The 19814-nt window shown below is 41.3% G+C and overlaps 1 protein-coding gene across 1 annotated transcript in view; it reads left to right on the forward strand.

The window, feature by feature from the left end:
• Positions 1–19814, forward strand: part of DCAF5 (DDB1 and CUL4 associated factor 5) — a 218713-nt gene that overhangs the window by 52498 nt on the left and 146401 nt on the right. The window contains exons 2-5 of the mRNA XM_053697992.1: positions 1403–1546; positions 10752–10788; positions 10870–11009; positions 11157–11286. Coding sequence (XP_053553967.1) covers positions 1403–1546; positions 10752–10788; positions 10870–11009; positions 11157–11286 — 451 coding nt within the window. The remainder of the gene's footprint in view (positions 1–1402; positions 1547–10751; positions 10789–10869; positions 11010–11156; positions 11287–19814) is intronic.

Here is a 19814-nt window from a genome sequence, read left to right on the forward strand (position 1 = left end):
AGCGTTACAATGTGATTCGCCTTATCTTATCTTCCATTCTGATAAGGTGGTTTTATGTACCAAACCTGGTTTCCTTCCTAAGGTTGTTTCTAATAAGAATATTAATCGGGAAATCGTTGCTCCTTCATTATGTCCTAACCCTTCTTCTAAGAAGGAGCGTATGTTACATAACCTGGATGTGGTCCATGCCCTGAAGTTTTACTTGCAGGCAACTAAGGATTTCTGTCAATCATCTTCATTATTCATTGTTTTTTCTGGAAACCGTAGGGGTCAGAAAGCTACGGCTACCTCTCTTTCTTTTTGGCTGAAGAGTATCATTCGTTTGGCGTATGAGACTGCTGGACAGCAGCCTCTTGAAAGAATTACGGCTCATTCCACTAGGGCTGTGGCTTCCTCATGGGCATTTAAAAACGATGCTTCTGTTGAACAGATTGGCAAGGCTGCAATTTGGTCGTCTCCACACTTTTTCCAAATTTTCCAAATTTGATACTTTTGCTTCTTCTGAGGCTGGTTTTGGGAGAAAGGTTCTTCAAGCAGTGGTGCCTTCTGTTTAGGTTCCTGTCTTGTCCCTCCCTTTCATCCGTGTCCTATAGCTTTGGTATTGTATCCCACAAGTAAGGATGAAATCCGTGGACTCGTCATATCTTGTAGAAGAAAAGGAAATTTATGCTTACCTGATAAATTGATTTCTTCTACAATATGACGAGTCCACGGCCCACCCTGTTATTTTTAAGACAGGTTTAGATTATATTCTATTTTTTATAAACTTCAGTCACCTCTGCACCTTTTGGCTTTCCTTTCTCTTTCTAACTTCGGTTGAATGACTGGAGGGAAGGGAGGAGCTATATATACAGCTCTGCTGGGGTGCTCTTTGCCACTTCCTGTTAGCAGGAGGATAAATCCCACAAGTAAGGATGAAATCCATGGAGGAAATCAATTTATCAGGTAAGCATAAATTTCCTTTTCTGACATTTGTTTATCTGCTATGAAGGGGCAAATTTTTTAGCTTGGCTTATAGGTTACTACACTTTTTAACGCTAACTTGTATTGTCTTTTCTATAAATCAGCTTTGCCATTCCCCTCTGGGAGCTATGTAATATTAATAAGACGCTTGAATGTAAGATAATATATATCATGTACCTAATGTTGTTGTAAAGTTTGATATGTTACTATGAATATAACCACAATAAAAATGATTTTAACTAAATAGGTTCTGGGGAGACCACTGGATATTTTTTGAGTTGTGCAACTATATTGTATAGTACACACACACACTGTTGAGTGTAATGCAGGCAGGCAGAGATGAGTGTGTCATGTTGTTTTTTTTTTTTTTAACTTTTTCACATTTATCCATTTTCAATTATTGTAGAATAAATTAAACAAATGTGTATTTGTTTTTCAGGAGGGGATGATCGTCGTGTTTTGCTTTGGCATATAGAAGAATCCATTCACTCCAAAGCCAAACCTATTCAGTTAAAAGGGGAGCACCACTCCAACATTTTCTGCCTTGCATTTAACAGCTCAAACACCAAGGTTTTTTCTGGAGGTTAGTGCTTATCCTTAAATGCTTGTTATTTTGTCTCTTAATGCACAAGCTTTAAAGGTACATATAAAACCTAAAAATTACAAAGTGTAGTTTTGCAGTACATTAACATACAGGCAGAGCTAAATTACAGAAAAAGGGGGCAAAATAAATCATGTATATGGCAAAGGTTTGATGTACTATGCATAATTAAGCACTTTACATTAAACTCTCTTCATGTATAATATTCCTTTTAATAGCTTACTTCTCTTGACCTTTCTGAAATCTTTGTCAGGCTGTCTATTAAATGTATCTCATTCCAACACAAACTAAGGATTGAAATCAAAGTATTTAAATTACACTTCAAAGATTCTTGATACAAAACAAATAAATACATCACACAGAGGACGTCCAGCACTCACTTGCGTACTCTCAGTTAAAGGGACACTGAACCCAAATTTTTTTCTTTTGTGATTCAGATAGAGCATGCAATTTTAAGCAACTTTCTGACTCCTGTTATCAAATTGTCTTCATTCTCTTGGTATCTTTATTTGAAATGCAAGAATGTAAGTTTAGATGCCAGCCCATTTTTGGTGAACAACCTGGGTTGTTCTTGCTGATTGGTGGATAAATTCCCCCACCAATAAACAAGTGCTGTCCAAGGTACTGAACCAAAAAACCTTAGATGCCTTATTATTCAAATAAAGATAGCAAGAGAATGAAGAAAAATTGATAGTAGGAGTATATTGGAAAGTTGCTTAAAATTGCATGCTCTATCTGAATCACAAAAGAAAAAATGTGGGTTCAGTGTCTCTTTAAGATTAAAAGCTAACATGGAAAAGTTTTCCTTCTTTGTTTCGTAATTTTCCCTATGGGCCTAGCACCCAGACCTGTCTGGGGTTAACTGCCTGGGACTCTGGGTACAGTGCATCTGCCTAAGAGTGCTATTGAGCACCCAGGGCTGTGCATGTTGCAGGGTCATGGGATGTGTACCAAATCCAGTCTGAGAGTGCAGCCCTCTTCCGGGTTTTATATATATATATATGTGTGTGTGTGTTTATGTATAGGCATGCCTCGCTTTATTGTGTTTCACAGATATTGCTCTTTCCTTCTTAATATGAGGAGAGTCCACGGCTTTATTCCTTACTTGTGGGAATACAGAACCTGTCCACCAGGAGGAGGCAAAGACACCCCAGCCAAAGGCTTAAATACCTCCCCCACTTCCCTTATATCCCAGTCATTCTTTGCTTTTCGTCACATGAGGTTGGCAGAGAAGTGTCAGAAGATTCGGAGTAGTTCCTTATGAAGGGTATCTGCCCTTTGAAATGGGACTGGTGTTTTAAGTAGTCTCGTCCATGCTCTCACTGAGAGGCTGGAGATACAGGGAGAGTTTTTCTGGAAACCTATCCAGACTCGTTTTAACAGCTCCTAAGTAGGGCTGCACGATTGCAATTAATTGCTGCGGTTTTAAAACCGCGAGAGTACGTGATTTTTTGAAAAAGAAAAAAAACTCTGTTCTTCATGAAAACGGAGGCCGAGACGGAGGATGAAAAGCGGACCAATGTGCGTCTGTGGCGGACCTGAGAATGCCCGCAAAACAGCCATTTTGGAAGAGATTATTACAGAGCATTTATCTGGGAGTGGTGTGGTGGTGGGACAGCTCAAAGTTGTGAGCAATAAAGTGAGTATTGTACAAAAACTTTAAAGTGCCTTACTGACACTTTTTTTTTTTTTTTTTTTTTTTTTTTTTAACTTCTGTGACGCATAACATTAAATTTGATTACATTTTACAATATATTTTATTTATATACTGTATGTTCATTAATGGTTGCTTGTAGGATGTATTGTGAAGTGAATTGTAAATAATAATATATTAAACATGATGTTACTATGTAACCACAGCACAGGCAGCAAATTTTATTTTAACTATTTTGTGGTTTGTATTTGTATGCTCCAGGAGTGTATTGTAAATTGAGAAACATGTACAGTAAGATTCTATAGTGTTAAATAAACGTTTTATTGAAAAAATTAAGGTGTTATAGTAGTTTTTAATAAATTGTGTTGTGTTTTTTTTTTTGTTTTTTTTTTTTTAATAATTGCGATTCCCCCCCCCCCCCCCACACACCCATATCACCCAGCACTACTCCTAAGCAATCAGTGTTGACAAGTTTCACTGCCTGCTTCCATTACTCAAGTCCATGTCAGGAGCGATGCTACAAGACTGTCAAACTTGAGAGGCTGTGTTTTTGTTCCACGGTATAGATTCTGGTAAGATCGTTTCATTTATTTATACACACATGATAACGCAAGAAGACAGTGTCACAGTGTGGCTCCTTTTATCTGTATGGAATCAAGGGTTAATATCTCCTGAGGAGGGATTATTGAACAGCGGGATTGATTTCATAAATTTTTATTTGATTATACTGCGTTATGTGTGAGATGATTTCTGAGGCTCATAGACTGAGGTTGGAACGTACAGGTTACTTCAGAGGCACAGCTTTACAAGCTTGGCACGCTTTTCCTTAGCGAAGGTGGTCCTAGGTTGTGCACCCTGTGACCGGGTGTGGTCGTAGCTTCACTTCCTACTCAGACCGTGCTGGTTATCGGAGAAACGCGGTTTTCTCTGTGTGGCTGGGTCATAGGAGTTGGCGAGTGCCCCAGCCATTGGGGATATAAAGGTGCCGTTTTTTATATTTTATATAACGTTTGCTATTGTTATATTAGGACATAGCCCATAGCTATGGAGGACTTATACCTAAGACTAATGCCTGTTTATATTGTGAGGAGGCAGAGGTATACCCGCCCTCTCAATTATGTTCGACATGCTTAGAAAAAGTGATTATGTCAAAAAAGATTAACATGTTTGATACCACTGAGCCTTCCACCTCTGAGGGGTCCCCGTCCCGTGACGTGCACACCCTGCTTTCACATGCAGTTTCCCATAGCACGCCTGATCCTCCATCTGGAGGAGGCCTTTTACCTCCAAACTTTACTGCACAGTTACAAACGGCAGTGTCTGCGGCCATTAGTGCTTTACCTCGCCCTGCTAAGCACAAGCGAAAGGTCAAATATTGCTATCCTTCCCAGGGGTCATTATCCAGTTTATTGGCTATAGCTGATAGACGATTGTCTGATGATGAAGTTCTTTCTGATATTTCAGAGTGTGAACTTTCTCGGTCGGAATCGGCTGTCTCTAAGGCTCAGATTGCAAGGAACCAGATTTTAGATTTAGGATGGAGCACTTGCGCTTTTTTTTAAAAGTTTTTTAAGTTCTGGCTACCTTAGAGGTTCCAGAGGCCAAACTGCCTGGCGAACCTTTAATTCCTAAACTGCATAGAGTTTACGAAGACAGGGTTGTTCCTCAGACTTTTCCTGTTCCTGTAAAGATGGCAAACATTATTAAGAATGAATGGGAGAGGATTGGTTCTTCCTTCACCCCTTCGTCTGCTTTTAAGAAACTGTTCCCGTTTCCGGACTCTCAATTGGAGTTGTGGGGTTCCGTCCCTAAGGTGGATGGCGCTGTCCCCACGCTTGCAAAACACACTACTATCCCATCCCATTGAAGGATAGTTTGTCGTTCAAACAGAAACTCTGTTAAGAAAGATGTTCCAACATTCGGATATTTATTTCAACCAGAGGCGGCAGTTGCCACGGTTGCGGGAGTGGCTACCTACTGGTGTGGCTTATTGGAATTGATCAAGGTGGAAGGTCCCCTGGACATTATTCTTGATAGAATTAAGGCTTTAAGGGTTGCTAATTCTTTTATTTGTGATGCAAATATGCAAATTATTCGTTTAAATGCTAAAACTGCTGGGTTCTGTGGCTGAAGTCTTGGTCTGCTGACTTAACTTCCAAGTCCAGACTCCTTTCCCTTCCATTCAAGGGTAAGATTTTGTTTGGTCCAGGCCTGGACTCCATTATCTCCACGTTTACAGGGGGCAAGGGTGCCTTCCTAAGATAAAAGATAAGACAAGATAAAAAGAACAGGGACAAACTAATAATAATTTTCGTTCTGACAAATCCCAGCGTCGGCAATCCTCCACTAAGACCGAGCAACCTAAGACTTGGAAGCAGGCTCAGTCCTGGAATAAGTCCAAGCAGAGCTAGAAACCCGCTGAGATTAAATCGGCATTAAAGGGGTCGCCCCTGATTCGTCTATGGATCAGATAGGGGGCAGACTTTCGCTCTTCTCAGAAGCATGGTCCAGGGATGTGCAGGATCCTTGGGTCCTGGAGGTCATTGCTCAGGGTTACAGATTGGGTTCAAGTCTCTTCCACCCAAGGGCATATTCCTCCTCTCAAATCTGTCATCAAAACCAAAGAAGAGGGAGGCCTTTCTGGGGTGCATCCAGGATCTGTCCTCCTTAGAAGTCATTGTCCCGGTTCCCATAGAGGAACAAGGCTTGGGATACTACTCAAACCTTTTCATGGTGCCAAAAAGGAGGGAACTTTCCCTCCGATTCTGGACCTAAAGTGCTTAAACAAGTTTCTGAACGTCCCCTCGTTCAAGATGAAGATGATAAGGTCTATCCTTCCCTTAGTCCAGAAGGGACAGTTCATAACCACTATAGATCTGAAGGATGCTTACCTTTGTGTCCCAATCCACAGGGAACACTTTCAGTTTCTAAGGTTTGCCTTCCTGAACCAGCACTTCCAGTTTATTGCTCTTCCATTTGGCCTAGCTACTGCCCCAAGAATTTTCACAAAGGTTCTGGGGGCTCTCTTGGCCGTGGCCAGAACCCAGGGCATTGCAGTAGCACCTTACTTGGACGATTTTCTGGTACAAGCACCATCCTTTCGTCTAGTGGAAAAACATTCATAATTTCTTCTCTCTCTTCAATCCCACGGATGGAAGATACATTTAGAAAAGAGTTCTCTTATTCGACGCACCAGGGTAGAATTCCTGGGCACTATAATAGACTCACTAGTCATGAGGATATTTCTTTCAGACCAGAGACGCTGCAAGCTGGCTTCGCATTGTCTTGCCCTCCGGATCTCCTCAAGGCCCTCTGTGGTACAGTGTATGGAGGTGATTGGTCTCATGGTGTCCAGCATGGTCATAATTCCCTTTGCTAGGTTCCGTCTCAGACTGTTACAACTGTGCATGCTGAGACAGTGGAACGGCAATCATTCGGATCTGTCTCAACAGATCTCTCTGGACAACCGGTCGAGAGAATTGCTCTCTTGGTGGCTCTGTTCAGATCACCTGTCCCAAGGGACATCCTTTTTAAAACCATCCTAGGAGATTGTGATTACAGATGCGAGTCTCTCAGGATGGGGAGCAGTTTGGGGAGCCAAGAAGGCTCAGGGCCTTTGGTCTCGGGAGGAGAGCTCTCTTCCAATCAACATTCCTGAACTTTGAGCAATCTTCAACGCTCTAAAGGCTTGGCCTCGTCTGGGTTTGTCCCAGTTTATCAGATTCCAATCAGACAATATCACCTCAGTGGCTTACATCAACCACCAGGGAGGAACGAGGAGATCCCTAGCAATGAGGTGCTTGCAGAGATATGCAACAGGTGGGGGATTCCGGAGATAGATCTCATGGCGTCCCATCTCAATACCAAGCTACCCAGGTATGGGTCGAGATCCAGGGATCCTCAGACAGAGCTAATAGATGCATTAGTGGTGCCTTGGAGGTTCAGTCTAATATACCTTTTTCCGCCTTTACCTCTCCTTCCTCGAGTAGTGGCCCGCATCAAGCAGGAGCGTGCATCAGTGATACTGATTGCTCCATAGTGGCCACGAAGGATGTAGTTCACGGATCTAGTGGGGATGTCATCATCATCTCCATGGAAGTTACCTTGTCACAGGGATCTGCTGGAACAAGGTCCCTTTGTTCATCAAAATCTAGATTCTCTGAGGCTGACTGCATAGAGATTGAACTCTAAGTCCTAGCCAGGAGAGGTTTCTTGGAGAGAGTTATTGATACTCTTATTCAAGCTCGTAAGCCGGTTACTCGTCGCATCTATCATAAGGTGTGGAGAACTTACTTATTCTGGTGTGAAGAGCATGGGTTCCCCTGGCATAAGGTCAGGGTTTCCAGGATTCTTTCTTTTCTCCTGGATGGTTTGAAGAAGTGCCTTTCTGCTAGCTCCCTTAAGGGACAGATTTCGCCCCTATCTACTGCACAAGAGGTTCGCTGAGCTTCCAGATGTTCAGTCTTTTGTTCAGGCTCTGGCTAGAATCAGGCCTGTGTTTAGATCTAGCGCTCCTCCTTGGAGTTTAAGTCTTGTTTTTAAAGTTTTGCAGAAGGCTCCATTTGAGCCTATGCTTGTAGTTGACATTAAATTACTGTCTTTGAAGGTTCTTTTTCTGCTTTGGCGCACAGAGTCTCTGAAATGGCTGCCTTGCAATGTGAGCCTCCTTACCTAGTATTTCATGCGGATAAGGCTGAAAATACTAGAGTTTCTTCCTAAGGTCGTTACAGATCGCAACATCAATCAGGAGATTGTGGTTCCTTCCTTGTGTCCTAATCCTTCTTCTTCGAAGGAATAGTTACTTCATAATTGGATGTGGTTCGGGCCTTGAAGTTCTATCTTCAAGCTATGAAGGACTTTAGACAGACTTCTTCTTTGTTTGTTGTCTATTCTGGGATGCGTAAGGGGCAGAAGGCCTCGTCCACTTCCTTATCCTTTTTTGGTTGAGGAGCATTATTCGCTTAGCTTATGAGACAGCGGGACATAAGACTCCTCAGAGGATTAAGGCTCATTCAACTAGACCAGTAGCTTCCTCTTGGGCCTTCAAGAATGAGGCCTCTATTGATCAGATTTGTAGGGCGGCTACTTGGTCCTCCTTACATACCTTTTTCTAAATTTTACAAATTTTATCCACAACAGCAGAAAAATTGTTACAGCTCACTGAAGACTCAGATGATGGTTAGCATTTTTTAGCAATAAAGTATTTTTTAATTAAGGTATGTACATTTTTTTTTTTAGACATAATGCTATTGCACACCTAATAGACTACAGCAGTGGTCTCAAAGTACAGGCCATGGGGCCATATGTGGCACTAAAGATAGTTTAATTTGGCCCTCCCTTGTTTATTTGGAAAATTATTTATTTAAACCCATCACTTTTTTAAGGTTCTAAGAGGTGTAACAAGTTTATGTTCTATACTGACACCCAGTAGATAGACAAGCAGGCATTGTCCATTGTACTGGTTGGATAAATGTCACTTTTTACAGTTATACAATTATAGAATAATCACTTCACTTGGCACTCACAAGATAAATATACACAACTGTGTATGTATATTGTGTGCTACAACTCCCACCATACACTACTACTTGGGTAAATGTCACTTCCAGTTCCTAGTATATCCAGTACCAGAGTGCTCACTCCATTCAAGTGGCCCCCATTGGAGAAGCACACTTGGCCATTGGCCCCTAGATACAATAAGTTTGATACCCCTGGACTACAGTATAGTGTAAATATACGTTTTATATGCACTGGAAACAAAAAAGGAGTGTGACTCGCTTTATTGCTATATTCGCTTTATTGCTGTGGTCTGGAACCGAACCCGCAATATATTTTATTTTTATATATATATATATATATATATAATATATATATATATATATATATATATATATATATATATATATATATATATATATATACATACACACCTCCATGGGGCTCTGCACACACTGTTCATTCAACAACTGCCCGGGGTGCATACAAGCACAGCGTAAATAGTATCTAAAATACTGCACTCACCGGGTCCTTTAAATAATTTATTTAACAAAGATATTGACGTTTCAGGGATATCCACACTTTATACTCCAACACCTGAAGCTCATGTGTAGATCTGATGCAGATTTGCACTTTATTTTCAGATTCCTGACTAGTACTAATGGAGATTTCCCCCTTTTGTTTTCTTTTTATATGTTCTGTGTTAACTAAATGCTGTGCTCTATAATTAACCACTTAACGACCAGTGCTGTACCCTGTATGATGCTGGTCGTTATGCCCTAAGGACCAGCGATATACCCTGTACGTCGCTTCAGTCCTGGTCTTCTCTCTGCCGCAATCTCGCTAAAAATAGCGAGATTGTGATATTTCTGCATGCCCCACGATTGAGGAACTGCAGTAATAGAATTGCAGATTTACCGAAGCAGAGAGGGCCACTCAATGGCCCTCTCTGCATTGGACCGCGGTGGTGCCGATCATTGGTTGGTTGGTTGGTGGGTGGGAGGGAGGCGGCTGGGCAGCCCATCGCTGGAGGGGGTAGGAGCGGGTGGGACCACTACACCACGCTACAGGCAAGGGGAGAAAAAAGCTTTGTCAGTGAGGGGGGAGTTGGTGCAATGAAGGGGATCCTATGTGGGATCATTTGAGGGAAAGAGATCTGGGAGGGGGAGGGGAATAGTAATGAGGGGGGCAGCTACACTACAGGAAAAGGTTTTGGGTGAAATAAATCAAAATTAGGTCAAACTGGGTTCTGGCAGACAGCTGCCAGTACCTAAGATGACGGCTAATAGGTAGAGGGGGGAGGGTTAGAGAGCTGGTTGGGGGGGGTAAAGGGGGGATCCTACACTGCAGAAAATATATTTGAAAAAAATATATATACATAAAAAAAGCCTTTTATTTTAGTACTGGCAGACTTTCTGCCTGTTGTGGGGTGGGGAAGGGAAGATAGCTGTTTGAGAGGGATTAGGGGGTGGAATGTGTCAGGTTGGAGGGTAACCTATACACTAAAGCTAAAATTAACCCTACAAGCTACCCAATTAACCCCTTCACTGCTTGGCATAAAGGGGATCCCAGAGAAGCATAAGTAATTTCAGTGAGAAACCTAAAATTGTGAAAAAGTGAACGATTTTTTTTATTTGATCGCAAAAAAATTAATTTTGATAGATTAATATAAAAAGGGCTCTATTGCTGTTTAAATGTAGTGATGGCAAAAATGCTAAAAATTGCTCTGGTCTTTTGGGGATTTTTTAGTCTGAAATGCCCGGTCTTTAAGGGGTTAAATTATGTTTTTGAGATATATGGCAGGTAAATCTTCCAGATACTGTGGACTAGTTTTTAAGAAACCTGGTGGGTCATCAAGGGTATTTTGATTGTCATATGTTTTATGAGTAGCCACAGTTGTTTTGAGCAGCCAATAGGATTACAGAAGGTAGTTCAGCATGCATACATGCATATATACATAAATATAGAGAGAGCAGTTTTTCATATTAAATTAATAAAGTGGAAAATAAGTAATTGCTTGTTTGTTTTACATTGTAGGAAATGATGAACAGGTTCTTCTTCATGATGTGGAAAGGTTTGTGACATTTACACTTGGCCTTGGTGGGGCCATTACTAAATGTAAATGGGTAGGTAACAATAATGTGATTTCTTGCAGTGGTGAGACATTGGATGTGTTCACTCATGAGGAGGCAGTGTACGGTCTGTCAGTCAGTCCAGTGAATGACAATGTGTTTGCCAGTTCATCAGACGATGGCAGAGTTTTAATATGGGACATCAGAGAGTCTACTCAAGGAGGTAAGTGGATTTGAGGGTATACCAGTTTCCTTGATGTCTAAAGATATTTCAGTATTATACCAAATTGCATCTTAGACTTGCACATTTATAAAGATAAATAACTCTTACAGGAGCAGTGCTTTTTTTTTTTTTTTTTTACTTTTTCAGATCCTTTTTGCTTGGCTCATTATCCATCCGCATTTCACAGTGTCATGTTTAATCCAGTGGAGCCACGATTGCTGGCCACCGCCAATTCCAAGGAGGGAGTAGGTCTATGGGATATCCGGAAACCTAACAGGTTAGCTGTGTGCATGCTAAAACCAAGACTTTAAAAAAGTAGTGTTGATTTATGTAATAAAAATATTAGGGCACTCCTGCTATGCACGCCAAACTTTGTACTGAATGCATTCATTTATAGCAAATGTATGGTAGTGTGAATGTCATTTAACCTATTTCTCTTGTTCTCATGTAAACATATTCCACAATTTCTCATCTTCCGTCTATAGAAACAAATGACTGGTCATTTTTTCGTGATTTCTAAAATACGGCACATTTTCTAGATTTGCATATGGTAGTGTGGGCTTGCATCTTTGCAAGCCTGGAAAGTTTTTCAGGTAGGTATTAGACTCCCTGCTATTTTACCAAGTTTTTTTTTATTCTGTCCTCTGGACAGGGTTAACAACAATCTTTAAGCTCCCAGGCTCTGAGGCAAGCACATTTCATTCTAAGCACATTGGTAAAGCATATTTGCTGTTACTTGACAAGGCTTTTACATAAACTGTTATATTGTTTTGGCCATTTGTGTATGGAATACATGGTTGTTATTAAATTTAGTCCCTTTTTGGCTACATGTTTTTATGTATTATTGGTTTATTTAAAGGGACAGTTTACTCCAAAATTTGTATTGATTATAAAGATAACACCTTTACTACCTTTTCCCCAGCTTTGCCCAACAAACAATGTTAAATTAAAATCTCTGCCTGATTCTGAGCCTCTTCAGGCCGCTTTAATCTAACTGCATTTTATTAGCATTTCACAGCAAGACAGTGCTAGTTAATGATAACCGTGTTAGCACTGATTGGCTAACATGCAAGTCTGTAAATAGCACTAAGATAAGGGGGCAGTCTGCAGAGGCTTTGATACAAGGTAATCACAGAGGTAAAGAGTATATTAATATAAATGTGTTGGTTATGCAAAACTAGGGAAAGGTTAATAAAGGGATTATCTATCTTTTTAAACAATAACAATTCTGGAGTAGACTGTCCCTTTAACAGTTTGCTGGCCCAATGTGCCCACATGTATTGATGCAACTACATTGTTGTTGTGTTCTTTACTTAACGGGAGGGGGAAAAAGTGCACCATTTGGTGTCATACAATAGCATGTTGACAATGTTTAAATTCATTACCCAGTGCCTGACTCTCAGGTGTGTTTTGCACAGTGTATATATTTTTTTTAACATTTTTGTTTTTTAAATGATTTACCTGCATTTTTAGTATTGTTTTGAATAATGTTTATGAATGTGTTAATTAATGTGTTTGCCTTGGAAGGTAGCACCTTATGTTAGGGAGCCTGATTGAGTTGGATACATTTGGTTTAATATGCACCTTATGCCATGGAGCCCAATTTCATGGATATCTTTGGTTTTATCTGCACCTTATGCTATCGTCCCTGATTTTGTGGCTATATTTGGTTTTATGTGCACCTTATGCCATGGAGCCCAATTGCATGAATAATTTTGGTTTTATATGCACGGTATGCTATTGAGCCCGATTTGAGTGGGTTTATTTGGTTTTATACTTCATTAGTAACCACATCCCATTATAGATTTCCTTAAGCTTTTTCAGTTTGTACAGGTTATGCCCAGAAGCTTTGAAATGCCACTTATGGCCAGGTTATGTATTAAGCACATTATGTCCAACAGGTCTTACAGGCAGTGAACAGCCAAGAGTGACACCTGCAATTCCTCATAAAAAAAGCTTTCAAGACTATACTACAATACTGTGTGTCAACCATGGGAAATAATATATGTAAGCTGTCCCCTTAATCTAGCCCCATAATCTTTGCGTCTGCTTTATTAATAGTTGGAATGGTGAACAGATTGCCTCCATAACAGCATAGCAAAGTTTGTTGAGTTTTTCTGTTGGTTTTTATATTTAAAGTCAATACACAAGTAAAAATTTTGGATGCGGGAAACCTATGTCATTGAACTTTATACATTCTTTAATTCTTGAAAAAGAAAACAAATCCTGAGTACAGTGGCAAAAAATCTAAAGGAAGTAATGGGAACGTTAATTCCGCCTGACCAAACTGGATTCTTCTCCAAACATCAGGAAAGTTTAGTTGATTTTTATTTATTTCTGAAATAAAAGATTTTGAATGCATAGTCTCTTTGCTAAAATATTTCTCTAGAATTTTCCCAGAAGTTGAGGATATCCTTAATTAGATCTCATATATCTTAAGAATACAAATATTTTACGGGGGGAAGAGGTCTCAAGGTATTTGTAATTAAGTTCAGCAATTCCTTTAAAGATCAAATTTTCATTTAATGTTGCAACAGATCCATTTTTCTTAAGTGACTCAAAATATTCTGAAATATTTTTATATTTCAAAAAAATATGTAGAGCACTTGGATTTCAGCTCTTTCTTTTGCCAGCGCAAATGGTAATGTACCTCTCCAATTTCCCAAGAATCTGTCTTTTCTTCTGTTAAGTGTGATCAGTCCACGGGTCATCATTACTTCTGGGATATTACTCCTCCCCAACAGGAAGTGCAAGAGGATTCACCCAGCAGAGCTGCATATAGCTCCTCCCCTCTACGTCACTCCCAGTCATTCTCTTGCACCCAACGACTAGATAGGATGTGTGAGAAGACTATGGTGATTATACTTAGTTTTATATCTTCAATCAAAAGTTTGTTATTTTAAAATAGCACCGGAGTGTGTTATTACCTCTCTGGCAGAGTTTGAAGAAGAATCTACCAGAGTTTTGCTATGATTTTAGCCGGAGTAGTTAAGATCATATTGCTGTTCTCGGCCATCTGAGGAGTGAGGTAAACTTCAGATCAGGGGACAGCGGGCAGATGAATCTGCATAGAGGTATGTAGCAGTTTTTATTTTCTGACAATGGAATTGATGAGAAAATCCTGCCATACCGATATAATGTCATGTATGTATACTTTACACTTCAGTATTCTGGGGAATGGTACTTCACTAGAATTACACTGTAAGAAATACATAAAGCTGTTTAATAACTAGAGATTATGTTTAACGTTTTTGCTGGAATGTAAAATCGTTTTCATTTGCTGAGGTACTGTGTGAATAAATGTTTGGGCACTATTTTTCCACTTGGCAGTTGCTTAATCTGTTTTTCTGACAGTTTCTGTTCTCCCTCACTGCTGTGTGTGAGGGGGAGGGGCCGTTTTTTGGCGCTTTTTCTATGCATCAAATATTTCAGTCAGCAACTCATTGTATTCCCTGCATGATCCGGTTCATCTCTACAGAGCTCAGGGGTCTTCAAAACTTATTTTGAGGGAGGTAATTTCTCTCAGCAGAGCTGTGAGAATTATAGTTTGACTGAGATAAAAAACGTTTATTCTGTAATTTGTTTCCTGCTTTCAGAATTTGTTATCTTTGCTAATGGGATTAAACCTTTGCTAAAGTTGTGTTGTTTACAAGGATTGAGGCTATAACTGTTTCAATTTATTAATTTTCAACTGTCATAGATCTTCTGTGCTTCTTAAAGGCACAGTACATTTTAATATTATTCTAATTGAATTGTATTTCCAAGTTGCAAGTTTATTTGCTAGTGTGTTAAACATGTCTGATTCAGAGGATGATACCTGTGTCATTTGTTGCAATGCCAAAGTGGAGCCCAATAGAAATTTATGTACTAACTGTATTGATGCTACTTTAAATAAAAGTCAATCTGTACAAATTGAACAAATTTCACCAAACAACGAGGGGAGAGTTATGCCGACTAACTCGCCTCACATGTCAGTACCTACATCTCCCGCTCAGAGGGAGGTGCGTGATATTGTAGCGCCGAGTACATCTGGGCGGCCATTACAAATCACATTACAGGATATGGCTACTGTTATGACTGAGGTTTTGGCTAAATTACCAGAACTAAGAGGTAAGCGTGATCACTCTGGGGTGAGAACAGAGTGCGCTGATAATATTAGGGCCATGTCAGACACTGCGTCACAGGTGGCAGAACATGAGGACGGAGAACTTCATTCTGTGGGTGACGGTTCTGATCCAAACAGACTGGATTCAGATATTTCAAATTTTAAATTTAAACTGGAAAACCTCCGTGTATTACTAGGGGAGGTGTTAGCGGCTCTGAATGATTGTAACACAGTTGCAATACCAGAGAAAATGTGTAGGTTGGATAAATATTTTGCGGTACCGACGAGTACTGAGGTTTTTCCTATACCTAAGAGACTTACTGAAATTGTTACTAAGGAGTGGGATAGACCCGGTGTGCCGTTCTCACCCCCTCCGATATTTAGAAAAATGTTTCCAATAGACGCCACCACAAGGGACTTATGGCAAACGGTCCCTAAGGTGGAGGGAGCAGTTTCTACCTTAGCTAAGCGTTCCACTATCCCGGTGGAGGATAGCTGTGCTTTTTCAGATCCAATGGATAAAAAGTTAGAGGGTTACCTTAAGAAAATGTTTGTTCAACAAGGTTTTATATTGCAACCCCTTGCATGCATTGCGCCGATCACGGCTGCAGCGGCATTCTGGATTGAGTCTCTGGAAGAGAACATTGGTTCAGCTACTCTGGACGACATTACGGACAGGCTTAGAGTCCTTAAACTAGCTAATTCATTCATTTCGGAGGCCGTAGTACATCTTACTAAACTTACGGCGAAGAATTCAGGATTCGCCATTCAGGCACGCAGGGCGCTGTGGCTAAAATCCTGGTCAGCTGATGTTACTTCTAAGTCTAAATTGCTTAATATACCTTTCAAAGGGCAGACCTTATTCGGGCCCGGGTTGAAAGAGATTATCGCTGACATTACAGGAGGTAAAGGCCATGCCCTGCCTCAGGACAAAGCCAAAGCCAAGACTAGACAGTCTAATTTTCGTTCCTTTCGTAATTTCAAAGCAGGAGCAGCATCAACTTCCTCTGCACCAAAACAGGAAGGAGCTGTTGCTCGCTACAGACAAGGCTGGAAACCTAACCAGTCCTGGAACAAGGGCAAGCAGACTAGGAAACCTGCTGCTGCCCCTAAAACAGCATGAATTGAGGGCCCCGATCCGGGATCGGATCTAGTGGGGGGCAGACTTTCTCTCTTCGCCCAGGCTTGGGCAAGAGATGTTCAGGATCCCTGGGCGCTAGAGATAATATCTCAGGGATACCTTCTGGACTTCAAATACTCTCCTCCAAGAGAGAGATTTCATCTGTCAAGATTGTCAACAATCCAGACAAAGAAAGAGGCGTTTCTACGCTGCGTACAAGTGCTCTTGTTAATGGGAGTAATCCATCCAGTTCCACGATCGGAACAGGGACAGGGGTTTTACTCAAATCTGTTTGTGGTTCCCAAAAAAGAGGGAACTTTCAGACCAATCCTGGACTTAAAGATCCTAAACAAATTCCTAAGAGTTCCATCGTTCAAGATGGAGACTATTCGGACAATTTTACCTATGATCCAAGAGGGTCAATACATGACCACTGTAGATTTAAAAGATGCTTACCTTCACATACCGATTCACAAAGATCATTATCGGTACCTAAGGTTTGCCTTCCTAGACAGGCATTACCAGTTTGTGGCTCTTCCATTCGGATTGGCTACAGCTCCAAGAATCTTCACAAAGGTTCTGGGTGCTCTTCTGGCGGTACTAAGACCGCGGGGAATCTCGGTAGCTCCCTACCTAGACGACATTCTGATACAAGCTTCAAGCTTTCAAACTGCCAAGTCTCATACAGAGTTAGTGCTGGCATTTCTAAGGTCACATGGATGGAAGGTGAACGAAAAGAAAAGTTCACTTGTTCCACTCACAAGAGTTCCCTTCCTGGGGACTCTTATAGATTCTGTAGAAATGAAGATTTACCTGACAGAGGACAGGCTAACAAGACTTCAAAGTGCTTGCCGCACCCTTCATTCCATTCAACACCCGTCAGTGGCTCAATGCATGGAGGTAATCGGCTTAATGGTAGCGGCAATGGACATAGTACCCTTTGCACGCTTACACCTCAGACCACTGCAACTGTGCATGCTAAGTCAGTGGAATGGGGATTACTCAGACTTATCCCCTTCTCTGAATCTGGATCAAGAGACCAGAAATTCTCTTCTATGGTGGCTTTCTCGGCCACATCTGTCCAGGGGGATGCCATTCAGCAGACCAGACTGGACAATTGTAACAACAGACGCCAGCCTTCTAGGTTGGGGTGCCGTCTGGAATTCTCTGAAGGCTCAGGGACAATGGAGTCAGGAGGAGAGTCTCCTGCCAATAAACATTCTGGAATTGAGAGCAGTTCTCAATGCCCTCCTGGCTTGGCCCCAGTTGACAACTCGGGGGTTCATCAGGTTTCAGTCGGACAACATCACGACTGTAGCTTACATCAACCATCAGGGAGGGACAAGAAGCTCCCTAGCTATGATGGAAGTATCAAAGATAATTTGCTGGGCAGAGTCTCACTCTTACCACCTGTCAGCAATCCACATCCCGGGAGTGGAGAACTGGGAGGCGGATTTCTTAAGTCGTCAGACTTTTCATCCGGGGGAGTGGGAACTTCATCCGGAGGTCTTTGCCCAAATACTTCGACGTTGGGGCAAACCAGAGATAGATCTCATGGCGTCTCGACAGAACGCCAAGCTTCCTCGTTACGGGTCCAGATCCAGGGATCCAGGAGCAGTCCTGATAGATGCTCTGACAGCACCTTGGGACTTCAGGATGTCTTTCGTGTTTCCACCCTTCCCGTTGCTTCCTCGATTGATTGCCAGAATCAAACAAGAGAGAGCATCAGTGATTCTAATAGCACCTGCGTGGCCACGCAGGACTTGGTATGCAGACCTGGTGGACATGTCATCCTGTCCACCTTGGTCTCTACCTCTGAAACAGGACCTTCTGATACAGGGTCCCTTCAAACATCAAAATCTAACTTCTCTGAAGCTGACTGCTTGGAAATTGAATGCTTGATTTTATCAAGACGTGGATTTTCTGAGTCAGTTATTGATACCTTAATACAGGCTAGGAAACCTGTTACCAGAAAGATTTACCATAAGATATGGCGTAAATACCTATATTGGTGTGAATCCAAAGGTTACTCTTGGAGTAAGGTTAGGATTCCTAGGATATTGTCTTTTCTACAAGAAGGTTTAGAAAAGGGTTTATCTGCTAGTTCATTAAAGGGACAGATCTCAGCTCTGTCCATTCTGTTACACAAACGTCTGTCAGAAGTTCCTGACGTCCAGGCTTTTTGTCAGGCTTTGGCCAGAATTAAGCCTGTGTTTAAAACTGTTGCTCCACCATGGAGTTTAAACCTTGTTCTTAATGTTTTACAGGGCGTTCCGTTTGAACCCCTTCATTCCATTGATATAAAGTTGTTATCTTGGAAAGTTCTATTTTTAATGGCTATTTCCTCGGCTCGAAGAGTCTCTGAATTATCAGCCTTACATTGTGATTCTCCTTATTTGATTTTTCATTCGGATAAGGTAGTCCTGCGTACTAAACCTGGGTTCTTACCTAAGGTAGTTACTAACAGGAATATCAATCAAGAGATTGTTGTTCCTTCTTTATGCCCAAATCCTTCTTCAAAGAAGGAACGTCTACTGCACAACCTGGATGTAGTCCGTGCTCTAAAATTTTACTTACAGGCAACTAAGGAATTTCGACAAACGTCTTCTCTGTTTGTCATTTACTCTGGGCAGAGGAGAGGTCAAAAAGCTTCCGCTACCTCTCTTTCTTTTTGGCTTCGTAGCATAATTCGTTTAGCTTATGAGACTGCTGGACAGCAGCCTCCTGAAAGAATTACAGCTCATTCTACTAGAGCTGTGGCTTCCACTTGGGCCTTCAAGAATGAGGCCTCTGTTGAACAGATTTGCAAGGCTGCAACTTGGTCTTCGCTTCATACTTTTTCCAAATTTTACAAATTTGACACTTTTGCTTCATCGGAGGCTATTTTTGGGAGAAAGGTTCTTCAGGCAGTGGTTCCTTCTGTATAAAGAGCCTGCCTATCCCTCCCGTCATCCGTGTACTTTTGCTTTGGTATTGGTATCCCAGAAGTAATGATGACCCGTAGACTGATCACACTTAACAGAAGAAAACATAATTTATGCTTACCTGATAAATTCCTTTCTTCTGTAGTGTGATCAGTCCACGGCCCGCCCTGTTTTTAAGGCAGGTAAATATTTTTTAATTTATACTCCAGTCACCACTTCACCCTTGGCTTTTCCTTTCTCGTTGGTCCTTGGTCGAATGACTGGGAGTGACGTAGAGGGGAGGAGCTATATGCAGCTCTGCTGGGTGAATCCTCTTGCACTTCCTGTTGGGGAGGAGTAATATCCCAGAAGTAATGATGACCCGTGGACTGATCACACTACAGAAGAAAGGAATTTATCAGGTAAGCATAAATTATGTTTTTCATTACCAAGACCTGGCAGCGCTTCTATTTCTTCATACAGGTGGTGAGTGTCTGTCAGGATACCATAAGCTCGGTTAATATTAAAATGTAAACTGCACGACGGGGATGCCGCTGATGATTCCCTTGCTGGGCCCTGTCTGGGATTGAACCAGGGACTCCAGGTTCAGAGTACAGTTTGCTCTGTCTGTGCTACTGGAGGATGTTAACTTAGATTGGTTTATGGAGGAATATTAT

Source organism: Bombina bombina, chromosome 1, assembly GCF_027579735.1.
Source record: "Bombina bombina isolate aBomBom1 chromosome 1, aBomBom1.pri, whole genome shotgun sequence".
Taxonomy (NCBI): Eukaryota; Metazoa; Chordata; class Amphibia; order Anura; family Bombinatoridae; genus Bombina; species Bombina bombina.